The sequence below is a fragment of the Anoplolepis gracilipes genome, chromosome 17 (assembly GCF_047496725.1).
Source record: "Anoplolepis gracilipes chromosome 17, ASM4749672v1, whole genome shotgun sequence".
Classification (NCBI taxonomy): Eukaryota; Metazoa; Arthropoda; class Insecta; order Hymenoptera; family Formicidae; genus Anoplolepis; species Anoplolepis gracilipes.
Genome location: NC_132986.1, coordinates 5,395,885 through 5,418,861, shown reverse-complemented (window position 1 = coordinate 5,418,861; position 22,977 = coordinate 5,395,885). Strand labels below are relative to the sequence as shown.

At 36.2% G+C, this 22,977-nt stretch overlaps 2 protein-coding genes across 11 annotated transcripts in view; one reads left to right on the top strand and one right to left on the bottom strand.

Annotated features, from left to right (window-relative positions):
- The window catches only part of LOC140675269 (uncharacterized), a 337,048-nt gene that overhangs the window by 158,133 nt on the left and 155,938 nt on the right, over window positions 1–22,977 (bottom strand). The window lies entirely within an intron of this gene.
- LOC140675270 (uncharacterized) lies at window positions 10,174–11,786 on the top strand. Of its 2 annotated transcripts, none has more exons than XM_072909588.1 (4): window positions 10,174–10,290; window positions 10,385–10,444; window positions 10,633–10,768; window positions 10,873–11,786. In XM_072909588.1, the coding sequence occupies exons 1-4, from the start codon at window positions 10,213–10,215 to the stop codon at window positions 11,004–11,006; spliced, it is 408 nt and encodes a 135-aa protein (XP_072765689.1). In that variant the 5' UTR covers window positions 10,174–10,212; the 3' UTR covers window positions 11,007–11,786. The 2 variants fall into 2 exon arrangements, with proteins under 2 accessions (XP_072765689.1, XP_072765687.1); XM_072909586.1 differs by having other exon boundaries at window positions 10,630–10,768; window positions 10,873–11,784.

Genomic DNA, 22,977 nt, shown 5'->3' with positions numbered 1-22,977 from the left:
CGCGATACACGCACCACCCACGTATGCCTTCGTTGATGGCACAGATATGTGGATTCAGCGGCCATTAATCGCAAATTCGTGGGTAATAAACGGAAGTTGATAAGCTACCCGCGATTTTAGTCGAATAAGCACGAATTAATTAATCAACAGATCGTACAAAAATATAATGTATCTTAAATATATTGTGTAATAATCTCGAATTAAAAACATATCTGTTACATTTAATAAATTCGTTTATTTAATATCCATGATTATAATCAATTAATTAATATTTATTAAGTACAATATAGTAATCATTAATATCAGTACATTAGTATAATATAATAATTATTAATATTATTAGGTACAATATATGCAGTCAAAACATACGTTTTTAACTAACCATATTGTTATATTAGAATATACATTATGTTTTTGTACGATTTCTCAATCGTCGAATTGATAGGATAATTATTACAGCGTTAACGATTTTCAAAAGAACCCGATGAACGCGATTGTTAGCGAAATCGTTTCATTAATCTTCTCGCCCTCGTACCTACCACGTTAATTCCACGTGATTCAATTAGTCGCGCCTCATTTTCTCCATCGTGACTACACTTGGAGGACTACACTTTACGAGAGCCGTGTTCTAAAATTAAGATGAATTTCGCGGCTGTTTATCTCTTATCCGGCGTCTGTGTGGATGGGATATATTTACTCACAAAGACCTCGTGGGAGCAACCATACGTCAAAGCAGCTCTTAAATCGTTACAGCGCAACCTCTTCTATTCACCCCTATTTAACTTCCCTTCGTCAATAAGAAATGCGCAGGATCATTTGAAAACCTTTGCGATAAAACGTCGTGTAATTAACAATGATATGTTTTTGGTATATCTGTTATTCGATACAAATCAGTATTCTATTTTATACGTATATGTATACCAGAAATATCATAGAGCGAAATATATAAAAACAGCCAAGTACTCGATGCACCCATGTAAACTATTTTAATTCAAAACGTTAAAATTTTGGTATAACAAATTGTGAGTAATTTAAATATGATGCAAAACATAAATTGCGATATACAAAATGTTTAAAGGAGCTTAAAGTACTGTAAATATTGTAATTTGAAAAATAATAATTTTAATAATGTAATTTGAAATTTTTTACAATATTTTGTAAAGATCCAAAACTTAAAAAAAAGAGCAACGAATTTATCTAACATTTTTTTTTAAATTCATAGATAAATGTGTTCACGTGTCTTTGATAAATATTAGCTTACGAATAATTGCGTTTGCAGTAGCATGTTGCAATTGTTACACGGCTGCGTGGCGTATATCCGGTTATACAAATGCACGCACGGAATGCGAAGCTGCATGAAATACGCTTTCGAATAGGCTTTTCTCGTGGACGACAATGTTCGTCCGTATCTGCTAGCGCAATCAACAAAAGCGGGCATCCATTCGCATAATTAAACGCTTATTATTAATTAGCCGCTTCCAGCAAGCTGACGCGACAACCGGAAACGAATAGGACGTCAAGGTGTCGCAGCCGTTGATCAAATTTGTCTACTTTCTCTCGTCAGTTATATTCACTCGGTTGCGACGCTCGTTATCCAAATTGCGCACGTCGAAAAATTACATGCAATTAACGCCTATTTTAACATATGTAAATGTTTCAATGTAACGTTCCAATGCACGATTCAGCGCAACATTACCTATCAATGAAACCGGATGAATGTACGATTATATTTCATCAATATCACGACGCAGCATTTATTTCCGTAAATATGAATCAAATTAGGAAATATCGAATCGCAATAATAATCAAATATCAACACTTACATGTATATAAAATATAGTTTAATAATTTACATTATTTTTGTAAATTGTATTATAAAGATTAATAAAATTTTCAGCTTTGCAGTTGCCTTTCACTCAATGTTCGATGTTATATTAATTATCAAAATTTAAACTTTGTTAAAAGTTATTTTAAAATAAGAAATAATAATTTCAGAAACTCTAGATCACTTATAATAATTCAAAATATTTATTAGCTTTAATATACTTTTATTTATTATATAAGAAAGGTTCAAGTTGCTCACAGATTTCTCATTAAATAATAAAGTCATGAGAAATCTAGATCTGCCTGTATGGATTTTTTTGGAGCATTATATTTCAGATATCCTCACACTAGAATGTCAAGGGTGGCGATCCTCGTCCATTTTGGCACGCACAGTTAAGACCTCGTAATCCCACGTGTCCTTCCACGTTTCCAGCCAGTTTCTGAGTCTCTCTTATCACCGCCGTTCTTTCCCCTTCGCATCGCTCCGCAAATAAATCCTTGCGGTTGCATCGTGGAGGGGAATTAATACGCGGCCCAATTAAGAAGAGAGGCCCGAAAGAGCCGTTAATTTATAGATCAGGATCGTAGGGTCGAACGAAACAATTATTGTCCTTTGTTCCTATCCTCGCGCTTTGTTTTCTGCAAATTAAAATAAATGACGTGGACCCAATCACGCGCCGTAGCGATGTCCGCTATTTTATTTTTGGTGTACGGAAGTCGATTACGCTAAATAGTCAATTGTCTATTATCGGAATTATCCACAAGAGTCGCGTACGTGCTGATGGCAGGAACGTGATGCGTTTCTGACCAAATAAGTTTCAGATCGGCAAAAAGAATTAATTCGATCATTGTCGCACGTTCCACATCGTTTCCGAACGTGGACCACTGGAGGCGGTTATAAAAAAAAAAAAAAAAAAAAAAAAAAAACACGAAAGAGAGAACGGTTTCTAAGTCTCTATCGAGAAAGAGAGAAAGAGGGCTACTGCCTGTAGAAGATAGTTGTCACGGAGGATCTCGACAAACTGCCTTACTCGTGGAGGACCCTTGTCTCCTCGGGACCGTTCCTACGACACGCGATAAGTCTTACTACCAAGTTATCCGACAGATTCGGCCGAATCGATGGCCTTTAAGACATCTCGGAGCGGCTGTCCGTCGCTCTTCCATTAGACGCATTTCCTATATCGAGTAAGAAAAAGCGTCGTCGTCGTCGCCGTGCTGAAATTTCTTTTCCGCTGCAAAATTCTACTGTCGGAATGGCTGAGTAACAAGATTTATTATTCTACTGTCTCTCGCGATTTTTTTCTATCCGCGAAAATTTGTCAGTGGTTTCATCGTGACCGTTTTATCTCGTTTTTCATATATGGATTAAATTTTTAGGCAAAATTGTTGAAACAATAATTGATTGCATTTGCAATCAAAATAATTAATATATATTGATACTAATAAAATATTGAAATATTTAAGTATTAAATATATATAATAAAATATTGTTACTATAGAAAAAACTCTAATCTCAGAAAAAAAAATAACATACAACATTCCTTAATATCACTCAAAATTATTTTTATAAAATATTTCTATATTTCTTTATAATATAAATTTAAATTAAAATGTAATTTATATTAAATATTTTCTTGTAATTTATGTACTTCTTCTAATTCGATTAAATCAAGTTAGTTTTGAAATAAGTTTATATTTCATATTATGTTAATTATTTATTAGAACCTGCGATTGGTTCTATTTTATAGGAAATATTGTACAGAAACTTTCGCATTTCTTAAAAAAGATGCACGCATAATATCTGGAAAAAGTTATTTTCTTTGACGTAGTCTTCAATTCCGAAAGTCTAGGTTCTAATCCGTAATACTCAACGATGACAGAGAGATTCTACCTCGCGGTGAAGTACGCGATTTCTTTCGAGCTCCGCGCGCGACACGACCAACTCGACGCGAAAAACATGAAAGACATCCGAACACGATACTCCACTTCGGGAATCTCGACGACGGCGCGCTGCGCAGGATTTCCGCCTTAGACGGTGGGGAGAATAGTGTTCTTAAGCCGCGCAAGCGAAATATATCCGCGTCGTGCTGCTTTCAGGCCTTTTCCTTGCCAACGAAGACTCGCGAAGATTCCCATAAGGTTTCCACGAGGAGGATTGCAGTCTTTCACTGAGAGAAGGAAATTCTTATCGCGTGAATCTAACCATGAGTCGATCCGAGACGAAACGAAATCGGCATCTGTTAAATAATTAAATTGAAGCTGAAAATATAAAGAAGACAAATTCAAATTGTAATAAATTTGAAATGCACACATCGTTTTTTAAGATATATATTAAATTTTTTTTTAAATACATATTTAATTAATCTGCGAATCAGAAAACCAATTATCTAATATCTGTCACATTTGAAAGACACTTGTATGTTTGCAATTCTTTTTGCTTTGTGTTCTGAATAATATTTTTCTTTATAATATCTTCCATCCTCTCTCGATATTCGATATAACTCTCGAAACAAGGAAATTACTTTCAGAGAAAAGTTTGCACCATTACGGAAATGGACTACACAACGATATACAACACGTTATTACGCAACGTGTACTTATAGATATCGGTATGGAAGATGGAAAGACCTGAAAGCGTGATGTATAAGGCCATAAATTTACAAATAGCGTAAGACAACCGCATGTACAGTCAAGATTTTGCAGATTAAATTACGAACTCTCAGTCAAGTATATTTATCATGGCTTTGAATGTGTTTTACGATATTTACAGTACGTTTGATAAATAGAAGATATCTCTGCGAATCAAACTGGCGTATTTAATGAACAATATTTCTTCGCAAAGAGACAAGTTTCTCGTAATAAAGAACAGTAGCGAACATAAATTCATCGTATTTGCATGTTATAAGTAAAAAAAAGAATAGCTTCCTGATTGGATAATACTGGCAGTGAAGGGGTTAAACAGCCCCTGTGTGTTTTCGCAGCGATTGCAGCAGAAAGGGCCACGATTGGCCATGTCAGAACGCTGTCCACGTGTGACGTATGGGGAAATTAGAAGTTTCGCGGCTGTTCTCCGCGAACTAGCCGGCTGGACAAATGGACAGAATTCAATGCCGAGTATTTCCGTGACCCCCTTATTGCTCCCCTGGGATGTTTCCCGAGGGATGCCCGGGCGAAATTAGTCCATATTATTTTGGTGAGCGAGAAGCACGAGGGCGGAAGCGGTTAGACGACCGGTTTGTTACCCGAAAGACGACGGCATCGATGAAGAAAGACGAATCGGCACTCGGTAATCTTAGGGTGGCTTCGTATAATCTGATTTTGCGCGGCACGTTCTTGAATAAAGGAATCTTCGGAAAAATGTTACAGAAATGTAATTTAGACTTCGATAGAGTGTGTACTTGTCGCAAAAATTCAATTTGAATTTATATATGTGTGTGTGTGTGTGTGTGTGTGTGTGTGTGTGTGTGTGTGTGTGTGTGTGTGTGTGTGTGTGTGTGTGTGCGTGTGTGTGTGTGTGTGCGTGTGTACATACACAACCGACATAGATGAGGAACAATTCACGATGTAAAATTAAACAAGTTCGATTAATCAATACAATAATTTTTCAAATATTTAAAGTGGAATTATAGTTAAGTGCAAGCGTGAAATATAAACGATAGGAAATAAATAAATTACTTGCTGTCATTTATATGTATATTTCACGCCTCTACAATTCGATCTTAAATATTTGAAAAATTTATATATCGATACATCAAACTCGTGTAATTTTTATCTGCATCGTAAATTGTCGCATATAATTTATTATTGTTTCTAATGTATGCCAGTTGCATTATTTTAAGCGCGCATATCGATCCGGTCATAAGACAAAGCGCCACTTCCTTGTTAGGAAGTTGAGACGCTGGAAGGTGACAACCACGTGTCGGGGCCGCTTTAAACATGATGAGGGCACGTCGTATCGACCGCAAGACCCAATCTCCTTCCCGCATTAGTTCCATCTATATATCTCACTCGAATACACATAGACACACGCTCATTGCAGATATATGCGTATATATCGATTTAATCGTTACGTAAGTGCATCACGAAATGCTGGTTGCTATCTCTTTGTGAACGAGGAGATAATCGCTCCAATTAAGCCGCTTTCCCACGGATTCCGCGTGCATGCGTGCGTGCGTGCACGCGCGCGTTCCATCCGTTAGGCTCCGTGCCTATACGATCAATATCAATAATATTCTACCAGGCGATATCGTATATCGATATCGAATTATTCCGCGGGATCTTTCATCGGCCGGGCCGTTTAATAAGGCCGTGTCGAGTTTTACCATTAATCTTCATTTGCCGGATCTCGCAGCAATGATCGAAGTTGAAGCGCGTTATTTTCGGGTTATTTCGGCTGATGAGCAGACCAGGACGGGATAAAGATTGCATTCGACCGGCGCGCGATAATGTTCGAAAAAAAAAAAAGAATCTGTGAAACTAAATCGAGCCCGTTCGTATCTCGTGTCGATATATCGGATTCGCATCGTTTTTTTTTTTTTTCGTCCTCCTTTTTTTTTATATAACAGGTATAAAAAAAATATTACATTCCGCTCGCCGACAGTATTGGTTATTAAACGCTTTCGAATGAATACTGCATGAGCGCACCGTGCTCGAGAATATACCGTCCGTATATTATATCCACTCGCTCGCGCGCATGGATACATGCACACACTCGAGCACGATTCTGCGTTAAATAATTTTTTGCTTTTCACAAAGTGAAAAATGTGATATCCGCAAAAAGTAATCCGCTTGTCCGAACGGTAATCGGATGAACCGTTTAGACCGGACATACACTCGATCGCAAAAGTCTGTGGAACCTAAGGAAAATGTGTGGAAAAAAAAGATGCCGGAACTATAACTATACCGCTATCGACTTATTTGCATTCTCGCGAGACATTCGCTCGACGATGTGAAACTGAAAAAAGAAGAGCAAAGAGAATGGAGTGAGAAAGGCGACGTGTTAAGAACGTCGTCTAAATATACGAAGCTGACGAATGATCCCGCGGAGCGAATCTGCAATTCGTTTTTCTCGCCTTTAGTCTCGCGTGCAACGTCGACCGTTTAGCGCGACAACGCATCAGATCGTTGCTTCACCTTTTTCGCCCATCCTTCCACGAAAACGTTCTTTTGCTGCGATTAACAAGATTAGCCAAGCGCGACTACGTGCTTCTGGAAAATGTAAATGAGCAACCACAAAGCGAATGCAAAATGGTACATTGAATTTCTTTAAACTTGTAAAAGACAGAGAAAGTAGAAATGTTAACTGTACAAATTTCATAAGATTTTTTTCAATAATAATACGAATCATCAATAATTTGGATATTATGATTGTCTAAAGAATCTTTGCAAATTAAACTTTTAGCATTTAAGTATTATTTCCATTTTGTTTATTGTTTACTTAATTTTCTTTAATTATAGCGAATCAAATTTAACTAAACTTTAAATTGATAAAGGGTTAGTAGATGGATTACTTTAAGATATAAGATAAACGCACTGATCGTGTACGTGTATATATATATATATATAGGTGTATATGATATCTCTTCAAGAATATTAAATATCTCTTGCAGAACGTTTCGTTCGTTATTGTTGTAATTACGAAAGTTAACATTATTAAACAGATTTGTGACAGAGCAACAAGAAGCTTGTAATCTTCTCTTCTTTAGATACTTGACTCCATGTCTAGAGAAGTTTATAAGATTTGTGTTCGTATTCTATTCTTACACACACATACACGTGTACATAAACGAGTGTCTAGACTCTCCGTTTACCGCGGAAAAGTTCAAAATTACCTTTCTCCGAGTATTACGTACAGCGTTCATTCATCATTCACAACCTGTCGTCTAGACTGTGACTGTTTCAACTAATTTGGTCCGTGCATTTTTTTCCCGCGAAGTCAGCATTGAGAAAAGCCCACAGTTCCGTTTACTTCTGTTGTGAAATATTTCCAATTTGTTCTCCTAAAGCAATCGGTAATTCGAACAAATCAACTTTCTTGTCACATATGTTTCATCTTGTTACTGTACAAATAAATTAGATTATTAAATTATGTTCATGAATACTTTAGCATCCTCTGATAAAATTTCTTACTTATTTATTATAGCGCTAGAAATAATAATAGAAAATGATCAGATTCTCCTGAAAAAAGAATCCTGAGAGTAGAACGACGAGAATTTAAAAGTTCAACAACCAAAGTTATTTTAGTTAATAGAATAATGAAAAATTTCAGTTTACTAATAATTTACGCACCCCTAACTAAAGTGAGATTACTGCTTATACTATTGTAGTGACATAATAAGGTATGAGATAGACGGTGGCGAGCGAATGTTTAACTAAAGGTTAAACTATACTCGGGAGAGCATTATTTGCTAAGCTAATGACCAGTTTCCACGTTGTTCGGCAATCAAGCGAACAAAGGACTTCCGGTCACGTCGACAGACCGTCGAGGACTCCAACACCGTATCCAGTTTGGACTCCTTCACGCCACAACTTCGCTAACAGTAGTGGCAGCGCTATGCAAACAGCTGTACTCCCCTCGCTTTTAAGTATGTGGCGTTAGGAATTAACGGAGCGTACACGATAATGGAGACACTTAGTGAAATACAAAATATTTCTTAAAAGAAAAAAAGGTTTGAAATTTTTGCAATGTGGTTTTCGATCTTCTCAATGTTCCTCATTTATATAAATTCTCGATTTTTTTCTGTGTTTTATGTCTTTCTAATAAAAATATGCTCACAAATATTTTTATAAACAATTTATAACAATTCTTACATCAGAACCACGTAATCTTTTAATATGCAACTATATATGTAGGTAATTTTAATATCATCCATACGTAATTATGAATATTTAAAGGATCACTTAAGATTACTAAAAGATACAATAATAAATCTTCTTTCATGATATTTTATTTCTCAACTAGTGATGTAACAAGAGCAAAATATTAATGATCTCACATTCGAAGCAAACATATGGTGGATTTCTCCAACAAGCACGAATACGCGCATATATCGACGCGAATGAAAGAGCTCTTTCAAAGACAGATAACGAGGTAGCGAAAATAACGATATGCGCGGTACGGAGCGTGCAATTTCCTAATGTGGCCATTTCCTCGACGGCTGAAAACATCTTTGATTATTCACATAATAAGCGAACGCGCGAGCTCAAGTACTAATGGGCACGCAATAATTATCCGAACGCGACTACAAACAATAAGAAGGAGCGTTACTTTACCATATGATTTTACTCGTTCGCGCATTTTCCGCGTCCTTTACGTTTTTGCAATAACCACAACGTATCTTGTTGATAAAATAATGGCAGCTGATTAAAAGTTTCAATCCTAACATAATTACGATCGTTTTCCTTCCATGTGCTTTCATTCGCAGACACGAAAATAAAAGACGATTACTAAGCTTGTTGTTGATCATTAAAGTTGATCTCCTTGATGGAAAGTCACAACCGTATTGCTACATACTCAGCCGCGCAAGAACACGAAAATGCATACTGCGCACGGGGAATCGAACCTCCTCGAGCACAGGAAAACGGGAGTATCTCGTATTTCTTATTTTATGGAAGATAGCGTGGTATTCTGCGGAAAATGCGCAGTAAGTATCCTCTCTGTCTCCGAGGACCCGAAGAGAAGCTGAAAATATATATCGCTCAAGAGGAAAAAGAAAGTATACATACTAGGAAATCGAATAAGAATACATAGACATTGGTCTACGAGGCAATGCGATCGTAACGCTTCAAAATAATCGATGAAATATATTCTGAAACAAGTAGGAAGACAGCTTGTTCAATCTGCTTTTCTAAAATTTTCCGCTATAAAATATAATAACTGTTAGTATTACTTTTATAGTAACATTGGTTTTTTTTTATTTTATTCTTAATGTTTACTTTAAATATCGAAAATTAATAATGCTTCTGTTGACTAAACTTGATACAAAAGCTTTAGTAAAAATAAAATATTTTTACATTGATAAAAGGTAACTAAATCACCTTAAAGTTGTCGTAAAATTGAAATAACAAAGATTTGTTTTTCTTCGCACTAAATAATTACGAAACGTCGCTCTGACACACATTATTTTACGATCTATTTATTTTTTCTAATTTAGATAAATAAACGACAAATCTTGCGGATAGTGCTGCGTCGGAAATCAGTCACGTTTACATAATTTCCGCTCGAGTTAAGAAAAGTTTCAACGATCCATTTTAAAGGCGCACACTTTAACGACGATTTGATAAGGACGCGCTGATAGAACAATTTCATAACGAGCGCTTTAAGACCTAGGGTATAAAAGTGCGCTTCCATGTCGTGAAACTGCGATTCTCTTAAGCGCATAACCCAACATGAATCGACTTTTTCTCTTCGTATTGTTAATATGCGCCGTTTCGGCCGCGTATCATCCATGTATCATAAAGGATAAGGTACGGCGAATCATCTTGTCAAATAGACGGGTAGTGAAAACTGTAGTATTACACCGTGATTATGTGCTAATTTTACTTGATCGTTCCATCATAGGGAAAATCGGATATTCGGGTGATCGATATAGACGATTTCAGCACAGACGATTCCAGCTCCGTGAGTAATTAATCACATCATTTAGCACACATCTCGTGTATTATCATAACTTTGTTATCTTTTGTCATAATATTGCATTTTAAAAACAATTATTTTTTTTTTTTTTTTTTTTTGTTTTGTTTTTTGTGAATCAGTGTGTTCTACGATAATATTAATAATGATAATATTAATGTGTGTTTTAAAAGAAGAGCGAGTCGGACATTCTGACTTTACATCTTCCCGACAAAGGAAGAAAGGAAGCTGGTAATCAAAAAGGAAAAGGTTACTGCAAAAGAGATGAAGATTGCGATTCAAATTCAATCTGCTTGGCAAATTTTATCTGCGGTACGTAATACAAACTTTCTTATGTCAAAAATTGCAGCCAAAATACGTTACTCGAGGAAATGTCACAAACTAAAAGTTTCTTTTTTTTTTTCTTTTGGGCGCAGTCAAAGGAACACGGCGAAATTTAGATTCTCTGGAAGCGAGCTCTAACCAATTAAAATTTGGACGATGCAATAAGGGTCAACAATGTCCTCATGCACATGACGACAGTTATGCCGATAAAATTTTTATAGAGTAACCTCGCCCTCGCGAACAATAAACGCGTTTGCATCAATCGAATGATTGATTTCCCATCATCGCCCATATCCAGCGGATATCTGTTTGCTTATCTGTGTGTATTTCGTGCGCCGATGAAATTTCCCACACTGCACGTCCATCCATTGTCGACGTATGAATATAACATAAACCCGAAAATATCGAGCATTTAATGGCAGTCCAACCGCGGACGCGTGTGTAGTTAAAGCGGTTAAGTTACATTTTACACGCGGATTCGGAACGTCAACGCCGAGAGATACGGTCGGCGCGTAAAAGCCCGCTTTTCTCCTCCCCCTCAAAAAACAAACAGCATCGCCGGGGAAACATATGGCGCCGTACGATCGGGACTCATTAACGGCGAGAGGAGCGGAGAAATACGAGTGAGAAACCGTAAGAAAAGAGGAAGGTTAGCCCTCTCGCCGTAAATTTAGTGGCAACAACCGCTTTCGTCTGCAAGCACTGCTTGCAACCCCGTGGTAACCGCAACCCCAGTCGAAACAGTGGAGACGCCGTTCAAAAAAAAACCTTACCTACACATTAGATTTACACTCGAAATCAATTAGCTCTTAATCGACACGCTCGAGTATTATTTTATTGAAAAATTTTCGGATATTGGCGACGTTGACCATGAAAGCTAATATCGCTTGGGAGATTTTTGTCAGCAGGAAAGATTTTAGTAGAAAAAACGTCTATTGTGATATATAAACAGCAATGGACAGTAGATGGTTATATCAATAAAATGTTGTAACGAATTATAAAATAACGAAATAATATGTAACATAAATATATTATGAATACCTAAAAATGTGTTTTTGTAAAATACATCAATTATTTCTTGGCACACCAACACTTTTCATACAGAAATAAAAATCACGTCCAATAGTGTACAAGGAATCAAGGGCTCATCGGTCAAGGAAGAATTGTCGGTCTTAAGCAAGCAGCCGAGTTGGTGTCTTGTAAAATCTCGCAAAACTCAGCGGCGGCGCGGGAAGATTTACGATTCCAGCAAGAGGAGCGTAACATTCGTAATATCCTTTCTTCGCAAGAAGGCGAACGGTGATTTTTCATGCCGGCCATTCTTCTCTCGTCATGAGGTTTCGTTTAATTTTATTTTAATACGAAAAAAAAATGAAAATCTTTTAAACATCGTGTAACGCGCAGCAGCATTCAAACCCGAGAAGATTTGCACACCGAGGAAAAGATGGTCGTAAATATTTGTGCAATTCGGTGACGTGGTGTCTGGCGACACGAGCGACCAAATTTCGGGCACGTCAAAATATTTAAAGTCAAGGGCGCAATTAACGAGGCCTGCTTTCTCCTCTAACCGGCGCCAAAGACGCGGTTCATTTCCGCCAATCATTTTCTGCCCGCAGAAAGCGGAATTGCTCGGATAATTTTCCGCCATTTTACACAAAATATCATTAAAGTGTTATTTGTATATTATTTTATGTAATCAAAAGAGATCTAAACTAATACTAAATAATTGGTAAAGAATTTCTCGATTGTATTTTATATTTCTCGCATATATGTAAAAAAAAAAAATCATAATTACACGATTGATAATTTAATTAACCCTGATTAAAATTTGACAATAAGTTCTTTTTTTCTGTTTATATCTTGTACAATCACAAAGTGAAAAGAGAGAAAAAGGGAGAGAGAGAGAAAAAATAGCACTTCTAATCTTAAATTATTTATCATTTCAATCTACTGTCTTATGTTATAATCTGTGTTGTAAATAATTTATGCATATTTACTATATATAGTTCCTAGAGCTAGAGTAGTCTAGAGCGTAACAATTAAAAAATACAAAAGTTTATTTTGAGCGGCGACGATAATGAGTCATTTTGTAGAGAGTCGACGAGAAATAGGCGTCACAAAAGAAAAATTTCGGCACGCAGGACCGCGTGTGTGTTGCCGGTCGCGTTTTTCTGCGCCCAATTTAAACACCGTCTACGTGACAGGCGCGAAACCACCGTAGGCATTTGCGCGTGTGCCACGCGTAGATCGCGACGAGCCGTAGCGAACTCGTCGTTTTTCGTGTACCCTTTTCCCTACGGATTTTATTTTATTTATCGTATGACTGTGTGATTTCAACGTGCTGTGTGATTCCAACGACGAAGGAATAAATCGGCCATGTCTCGCGTCGTAGGAAAGAGCGAAAATAAAATCTTGGTTGACGCGGAGAATTTGAAATGAAAATACTGTTAAAATAAAGCGTGCCTTATATTCAAGAGAGAATAAAAATTTCTCTGTTAACTCCTGTATCAATTCAAGAAATTGAAATTAAACTTTCATATATTATATGTACAAACAGTATAATGTTTTTTGTGATTCTCTTTCTCATCTTGTGGATTAAAAAAATAGATTAAAGAATTCATTGAATGCAGTTATTTTTACTGATATTAATACATAAAAAATACGCGGATATTTACATATAATTTTCAATCGATCATCGTATAATACTGCACCACGATAGTTAAGTGTCATCGATTAATTAAAGATAAACTGAATTTATTTTTCGCGAAGCGCGTTTCTCATGTATACTCACCGCATTATATTATACGATAGATTTACACAACGACGCACTTACACATAACATAATATATGTTTAGTCAGGACCGTAACTATCCCCGTATATTATGTTTCGTGTATCCAAAGACACAAGTTCCGACAAATATATCCACGCCAAACAACATTCCGGTAACGCAAATGTAAATAGTCTTCGTGTCTGCAATTATTTCAGTAATTAATCGTATGCAAGTCTACGATTGAAACAACTTAACTGAGTTCTTACGTTTCTTTCGCTCTTTCAATCTTATCCAGCGTCAAACGAAATTTCGTCAAAATGAATTTTTAAACCACATTAAAAAAAGTGTTAATACGAAGATACCGATTGCCTAAAATTATAACCTCATTAATCTTGACTGGTTGATATAATCTTTCTTTGAGGAATGCTTAAATCTAGTTTAATTAAAGTTAAATCAAGTAGCAATGAATAAAAAAATAATCTTAACTAAACCAACCATTTTAAGCAAATCTTAAATTCTATTTCTCCTTTTCTCAAGATTTTCAAACATTTCAACGCTAGTCTTCTCTGGACATCAATTACTAGAAAAAAATCAGACTACTTATCTCTTTTTAAATCTCTCGTTCTGATATACGTTGAATCAATCACCAATTTCGCTCCAACTTATATTATGCCAGTCTTCCTACACACTAAGAAATCCTCCTTGAAAACGAAAACACTGACGAGTGCGATGACAGCGGCTTTTAACGATCGTTTCTCTTATCCTCTGTGACGGCAAGTATCGCAAGGTTTCCTTGCAGTCGGCCAAAACGGGAGGTGCCTTCATCCCGCGAAAGTATCTGGAAAAATTCTTTCTCTCTCTCTCTTCCCCTCTCTGTCGACAATTCAGACATGCACAGTCGGCAGTCGAAAAGGATCGCGACCCTTTTAAAATTCGCCTGCATTCCTACGTTCTGCCATTTCTGTTTTTTGCGAGTTGATTCGATGTTGCTACATTATTTCCTAGCAATGTGACGAATGAGGTATCGATCAATGCTGCAGTTAAATAAATATCTCGATTGTGTAGTGCCGAAACAATTTTTGATTGTCGCTTTAATTTATTAATATCTTAAATATTATTGAGACATTTAAATTTATATTCACGGTTTTTTATACAAAAAAATATTATCTTATTATAAATTTTTCCTATTAAATAGATATATTAAAGAATTGACACATACGCCATAATAAAAATAAAAATAATACTGTTGTAGACAAATATGATATGCAATATTAAATAAATGTTGTTTTACGATAGGCTATATTAAGTATACTTTGTACTGCATTACGATAAAATTGCATTGAAATTGTTAGTACTTGTGTTAATTGTAGTACGTCAGGAAACTCGTATTTTGAATGTTGTTCTTGATTTCAGAACGCGCTCGCATTTCGTTCGACATTTCGTGACCGAAAAGCCTCTCGCATAAAGAACATTTTTACGTCGTCGGAACGCGTCGCGCACCTCGATGCGAAACGTTTATGTACGCGTATTAAAAAATTCTTCTCTCGAGATTCTCGGGAATCCAATCTTTTTCCTCCTCGACAGTACGGCGGGCTCGTTACCGGGACGCGCACGGTTACGAGACAAGGAGAGGGTGTCATGGAAATAGAGTATAAGCCCCGAGAGGAGCTTCGCTAAGCTGAGAGACAGGCACACGCGTACACATATATAAAGCGAGGGAGCGAGCAACCAAGTGAATTTCAGAGACAGAAAAAGAGCGAGTGAGAGAATGAATTTTATAGTGGAGGGGTAGTGAGATACAGTAGCATAGAGCAAGATATATACTTCATGCACTACAGTTAAGTCCTCTCACGATACTATACATGATACATAAAAGATGATTTGTGGCCAATAAACACATGGAAACACCACCTAAAGAGGTGTTATTACTGTTACAAAAAGAATACTTTATTCATTGAACAATTAAAGTGAAATATTACTGTATTATTATATATTATTATATATTATTTTAGCCTACGGTTTAAACAATACAAATATTAAATTCTATTTAATGGAAGACAAATCATGATAAAATTATGTTTGTTTTCACGTCAAAAAAACAATTGGTTTCATAAATTACAGTGAGAAAAATAAAGAAAAAGTTAAAAAATGTGGCTTTTCTTGCACAGATTTTAAGTAAGATTTAGTGCGTGTGGTAAAATAGAGTAATAAGCACACGCATACACACACACACACACATAAAGAACGATGTTTTCCCAGCATCGCTCATTCGCGTAACTGCTGGCTGATACGCGATACGCTTACTCGGCTCGATTCCCCAAAACGTCGCCCTAACTCACTCGCAACCGCCCACAATTCGTCGTTCTGGACTTGTTAAACGCCCCAGCGATGCTACAAAGTCGCCCCGGGTGTATAGAAACGATCCGCTTCGTAGAACGGCGAGAGTGTACATCAGCCATTTCTGTAGCGCTTTCGCAAAACGATCCGCTTACTGGTTACACAATCGAGAATCTCGTGCCGTGCCGGCAACATAATTTACTAAAGCACCCGGTAACTTAGTATCGTTTAGAAAGTCGCGCTCGCAAAACTTTCACTATCTTATTTTTTTTATACTTTTTATTCCGATATCTAGAAAAGAAATATGTGGAAAGAGTTAGGAGTTTGAAACTCTTGATTAAGAAAACAAATATATCTGTAATTTTACGAGTTTAATGGCTAATGAAATTTATCTTATTAAGATTTATTGAAAGATGCAACTATTAATATTTCGATTGAAGATTGTGTCTTCCTATTTTTTTTTACAAAAAGAGTTCAACACCATCACTCACATACATATAAAGTATCAATAATGATATGCAGGCGTTATGACGATGTTAATCGAATGCGGCAAAATAGAAAATCCAGAAAATCCAAGAAGGAAAATTACGCGGGGAAAGGCCGAGGAGACCTCCGACAGGGAAACGAACGATCCTGTTAGCCGTTGCGCGGAAGTCATAAAGAACCGGCAAATCTTTTCATTATCGCGCCGCGTAAGTGATACGTATATCATACTAAAGGGGCTATTTCGTGGGCATTATACCCAGGAGAAACGAGCCCGATCCCGAGTTCTCGCGCGCGAGCCGCTGCGAGACGACGGACGCGTTTTCCGCGTCGCGCCATGTCGCCGCGTAAGTGCGTGCGAGGATTAAGCCGGGCCATTTCTCCGGTTCGCCTATACCTCGCCCGTCCTTCACGCACCCCGTACTATTGCGCGCACCCCTCGCCGCCCTTTATCATCCTGTTCCATCCCTTCATGTCGACTCACCGTTCTCGCCGCTTCTATCGAGAGAGAGAGAGAGAGAGAGAGAGAGTGAAAGCGAGTTCTCTTTACGAACGCTAACGCGACTTCCGATGCAGTCTGCGCGTTTCCTTCGAATGAGACACGTGCGCGCATCGCGTAATCCTGCATAGCGAAAGTTTATCGTCGCCTCCTACGGACGGTGGCTATTAAAATAATGGGAAGCTTTACGACGACGGAAAATTAATTCGTGCGATGCACGCACGAACAGCGATCTCTCGCTCTGTAATTCCATGGCGTGCCGGAAATGTCACAGTTTTCCGAGTCCACCGTGACGGACTCTGTTCATTTATGACACTTAATTAAATATATCAGGCTCTTAACCGTTTAAGGTTTATACCGCCCATCTCTCGCACGATCACGAATTATTTTTAAATATTACACACACCCTTTTTTAGAATATGAATATTAAACGCATGATTTTTATTCTTGCGCGCTATTATATTTAAAACTTCTATTAGTCGCACATTCTTAAACTGTGATTTTCGATTAATCATCAATATATTATTTTTTTTATATTCTCTTTATATTTGTTATATTAAAACATGTAAAACATATATTTTAATCCTGCTTTAAAATAATTAAATTTTATTATGTTCTATTAAAAAAATATGAAAAATTTATTATCTGCTATGTTTCATATTGTTATATTTTGTAAAAAATATGTAACGTATAAAAGAATAATATTAATAAGGAATTTTAATGAATAAAATAATTTAACTCTACATAATAATAATGCATTCATAAAATTTCTGACTCATATCATATATTTAAATAATAAAAATAAAAACAAGAGATTGAATATCATCAATTCTTCCACATTATACATGAGCATCGATTGGGTTTTGAAAGATATTTTATATTAGTCTGTCGACGTTGAAGCAATAAATATATTATCTTTCATATACTAGCAATGTAATGATAGCAACCCCTCGTCTGATACAATGCGCCATTCCAGAAGAGTTTAATTAAATTTTAAAGCCATAATATACCTACACAATTTTGTCTCATCAAAGTTACAATCGCGATCTATAAACTAAAGAGATATAACTCATAGAGAGTGCTATCTGATATTGCACTCGAACATATAAAAGATGCATAAATTTTCCTGCTAGCTGCGGTGTAATATAATATACATACGAGTACATGTAAAGAATTGCGGGGAATCATCGATTAAACAACATGGTTCGTCTGGTCGATTTTCGTTGCTGTTAAATATTCGTTGGTGACCGTTTGAGATCAGTAAAACGGTAATGATCCAAGTTAACGTCGGTACGAGCCTAAGTCACTCCCTTTGGTAGGCCTGAGCCTCCACTTTTATGGCTCAAAATTATTGCCATGCAACCCTCATATGTTTACGGCCGTCAGCGTCGCGACGTCGCGTTAAAACTGGTCGCCCTAATGCAAACTCATCACGATGAGTGAATCGATCACGCAGACGCGACGTTTCGTACCATTAATCTTTACAGATTGTCCCAGAAGCCCCGATCGCGTGTTACCGTAAGCAGATTACGAATAATTCGTCGCGAATATTTTACATCGGGACCGAAAACGCGAGACGAACGCACGTAATTCACTATTTATTCGTTGGCGTGCTTTTATTGAAAGTGACAAGCCCGCGATTCAAATATCTCCCGAAATATTGACGGAACCCAATGTAAAATTTGATAATTAAAACGTCGATGTCACACGGTGCTTATAATTACTATATTTTATATAACGCCGAATAAATGGAATGAACCGGGCGGAATCAATTTCGTTGCAATTGCAATTAACGGCGAGTTCGATTTATTTGCGCGCAGGTACAGAAACTCTGGGGTTTATCTCCCACTATTTTATTACGATTTTCGGCCACGTCTGATTTAATATCATCAATCTTATTAAATTATAATTTTCAATCACATATAACTCGCTATTACATGTGTTGATTTTTCCACAAATAAAATAACCACTCATATATGAAATAAAATTGAAATTAGCTATAACTTTATAATTTTGTGCTGTTCTCTATATTATTCATAAAAATGTTGAAAAAAATAAAATACAATAATTAATATAATTTTCAAATAATGCACGACATATACCAGTCATGAATAAATGACAATTCACTATAAAATTGTCATCGTAACTGTTGATGATCACCCTGCTTTTAGACATGCCTATTTAGTGACGCGTCAAAAACAACGTAAAGCAATGGCGGTCGTCTGCGATGAATCACGACAGTAAAAGTCCCTGGAATTCACGCTATTAGATTAAGAGACGGACATACGCGTGTTTTGCGTCCAACGCAAAATTAAGGTTCATCTTCTCGTGCGAGGCATGTTTTCGAGGGAAAAGCCTGATGCCGACATTCTCGAGCGAGCTGCGTTTAACAGCTGTGAAATTGTATTTCTCGTAGAATACTGGTAGTCTTACGCTAGCAGAGTTCGCGATAAAATTATGATGAGACAAACTTAATATTTATCACGGTTTAATGAAGAGTGGATACAAGGACTTTTTATTGTAGCTGCTTAAATTCTTTATCTTATTTTGAAAACAAACTATAACAGGTCTTCTAGAAGATGTCAAGAATTTTTTGTAAAATGAACGACATCATTGTCCAAATTATAAATTAATTAGGCGCACGAATTAAATCTTGAAAACGTAAATTAAAACTCTTAATAAAATATACATATAATAATAATAAACTTCAGGTAATTTCATATATATTTATAAATGCTGTCAATTTAATAAAACTTGTTCGCGTCAATCTTCTCCTAATAGTTTTATTTCATTAAATTTAACTTCGTTTTAAATAATTTACATTATAAATAATCTACATTATATTATATTTGCACAATTGCCTTGCAAGACAGAAATCCATAGCAACATCAATTTCACGCTTCAATTTTAAATATACCAAGTAACAGAAATAATTTCAGTAAATAAAAATAAATCTTTAATCGAATAAACTGATAAATACTGTGATGATGATCGTAATTTAGTGTATAAAAAAAACATTTTGAACGACAAAAGCATTTTGAGCGAAAAAATATATGCACGGAATATTTTTGAATATATCTACATTATAATAGGCAGTATTATTTTTTTCCTTTTCACACAAACAAAAGTATAGATATCGTAACATAAAATTACATCGTGAAGGGGCAGAATCTCCTGCGACAAATGTGCCGAAATATACATAATGGCGGATTCCACGTGCCGCGCGGAAATCGACGACGTCGATCACGTGCGATTCGTACGAGCTTTTAATACGACATAGTCGGCAAAGTTAGACGAAGATCTCGTGACGGAATACCGTCTTATTCCCGACGACAGTGCCGACTCAAGGCTTACCGACGCTGTAGGACGCATGTCTGATCCCGGGTAAGTTCGTGAGTTGATTTTTCCTCTCGCCATTACTACTACCATCACCATCACCCACTCTCTCTTTCTCTCTCTCTCTCTCCCGACTCTGATCGCGATTTGCCCTTCTCGGGAACTCGCAAGATTTCCCGTGTGTTTTCAACACGCACACGAAAGCTTATATAAGAGGGAGGGGGTGAGCTTTAATCTACACGACGGTACGTGAGGTGTTTGCGGTCGAGCCATTGGCAACCCTCTTCATCGCTTTCGCAATCTCATGCAAAACGACCTCGGGCCTCTTCTCAAGTCCGAAACATTTTCTAATCTTCGATCCTCAGTATCTCGGTATGCGAGACAAATTTTCACTTTTTTACATTGGTTTTCTTTTTTAAAGTTTCTGTTATTTTTTTTCAAATTAATTACTTTACATCTCCTTATTTTGCTGCGCAAATTTACATTGTAAAAATTATTTTTAAAAGTAATTATTTTAATACACAACTTTATGATAATCTTCTAAACATCATAAATGCTGATAATATTTCAAATATTAATTTGAAGTACTGCATATCTATTTTCATTTTATTATATATATAGGAAAATTTTTATAATCCATACATGTATTGTATATTATCTATTCCTTATATATATAATTTATACATTATATATTTTTATAGATTTTTCTATAATATTATTCCTATATTTCTATAATGTTTATTTCTTTCTGCTGAATTAATACTTAAAAATTAACAATGAAAAATATATCTCTTTAATTTAGTTTAATGAATTATTAATTCGATATAAAACTTTATCTGTTAAATCACATCAGTAAACTTATGATGTTGTGTGTCTAACAAATCTTCTTGACGATTCGCTTCATTTTACGTCTCAATTTCATATCTTCTTTCTTTATGCCAGTGGTGATTAAACGTCAAATTTCCCGAGTGAATAGAGTAATTGGAGTGATCTCATCCTCGCGTAGAGCCATAAATTTGTTATTCACCGGAGCTCATGCGCATCTTAACGTCAGCCAGTAATTAACTGAGCGAAGATCGGAGTGTTTATATTTCATCTCTCGTGGAAAATTTACGCGATCCGCTCATTTCGTTGGAAGGCAGAAGTAACAAAGTGGAAGCAGATATCAGTGGCATACGTTATGCCACCGTTGCGCGCGCGGTATATTTATACGGTCTATAAATCATGGCGATAACGCGCGCGTTAACAAACGCACGGGTCGAGCTGAACGGAATACCCAATGACACGGAAGTTCCCGAATTACAACCGACTGTCACGTGTTGTTTTATACAGCGACTTCCACGCTAAGTAAAAGGTGTCGCGCGAAGGGAGCGCAAACCCAAAAGGATCAAATGTAATCCCAGCTCGTCAGATCATGGCAGTTCTAAGTCGTGACCACTGCTATCTATCCGATTCAGGAACCGGAGTTATGCCCCTCAAGGACACAGTTCGTGGGGACAGTTAAAAAATTATGGGATTACAGCTCAGATCTGGCTTCATCAGCGCTAACGACGCATCGTAAAATACGTTTATAACGTATAAAAGTAATGCTGTGGGATATTATACAAGTTACACATTAATTTTTCATCTGTTATTGAATTAAAAAGAAACTAAGAGAAAATATAGTTTAGTGCATCAATGAATAGTTTATTTGCCGATTTTTCGACTACCACAATTTTTAATATTTCTTTATGTAATTTATTTATATTATTTAGATAATTTCTCTTTACAAATGTCATTGAAACTTAAACGTATTAGCCGTTTTTATAAAAATAAAATGCTATTATATGTATAATTATATTATATAAAAAAGGATGAAAATGAGATTAAAATGATCTAACTTTAAAAAATGTAATTAAAACAAAAAAGTATATATTATCTTATAACAAATCCGATTTTCTGTAGATACAATTACAATGAGGTGAAAATGGAGCGCGTAAAACCGAACATGTACGATATCACATTCAAAAATAAGTTCTTCGCGTTTTGTCGACGCGATATTTCCACGTGCTCCGATAGCTCAGCAGGGTCGGCTAACTGCAGCGAGAGCACGCGAAAAGAAAAATCAACGTGAGTGATTGCACAAGTCGAGTGTGCGAAAAGGATCACCGTGGATCGACGTCGTAAAAGCGCCCTGGACCGTTGCCCTGAATCGATTGTGTTCGGGATGTCCGTGCGCTGGTGAATTCTGCCGAGATATACAAGGTGTCCAATTCCGTCCGCGGCGACTGTGATTGATTTCTCGGCGAATTTAGAACCGATCTCTGTTTAGCGAGAATTTGGAAGGAGAAAGAGAAAAGCGTCCATCAACGTGTTAGAAACTTTTCGAATATACGAATGAGAGAGTACACTATAAAGTTGATTGTTTAAATAAAAAGTGATCGTTTTGTACATTTTTATTTGAAAAAGATATTTAAATTTAAATTTATTAAATCTTTTGTGAATTGAAATTTTAATGTTAAAAATAGGTCTGAAAACAATCTTATTTTTCCGATTAATTTCAAGAAAAATGTAAATTAATAGAAATTTTGTTCGAAATTCAAAATATTTAATCACGAAAATAAAAATCCGCGACAAATTTGATTAAATTTGCATGAAAAGAACAAGCAATTTTCATTTTGAAATCATACGAGTTCTAATTGGAACACAGTGTATATTTCACCGACATATTCACAAAGGTCCTGATTTTTCCAAGATCCTTCGATCGCGTTTGATTCGCATGCACGTGGGAT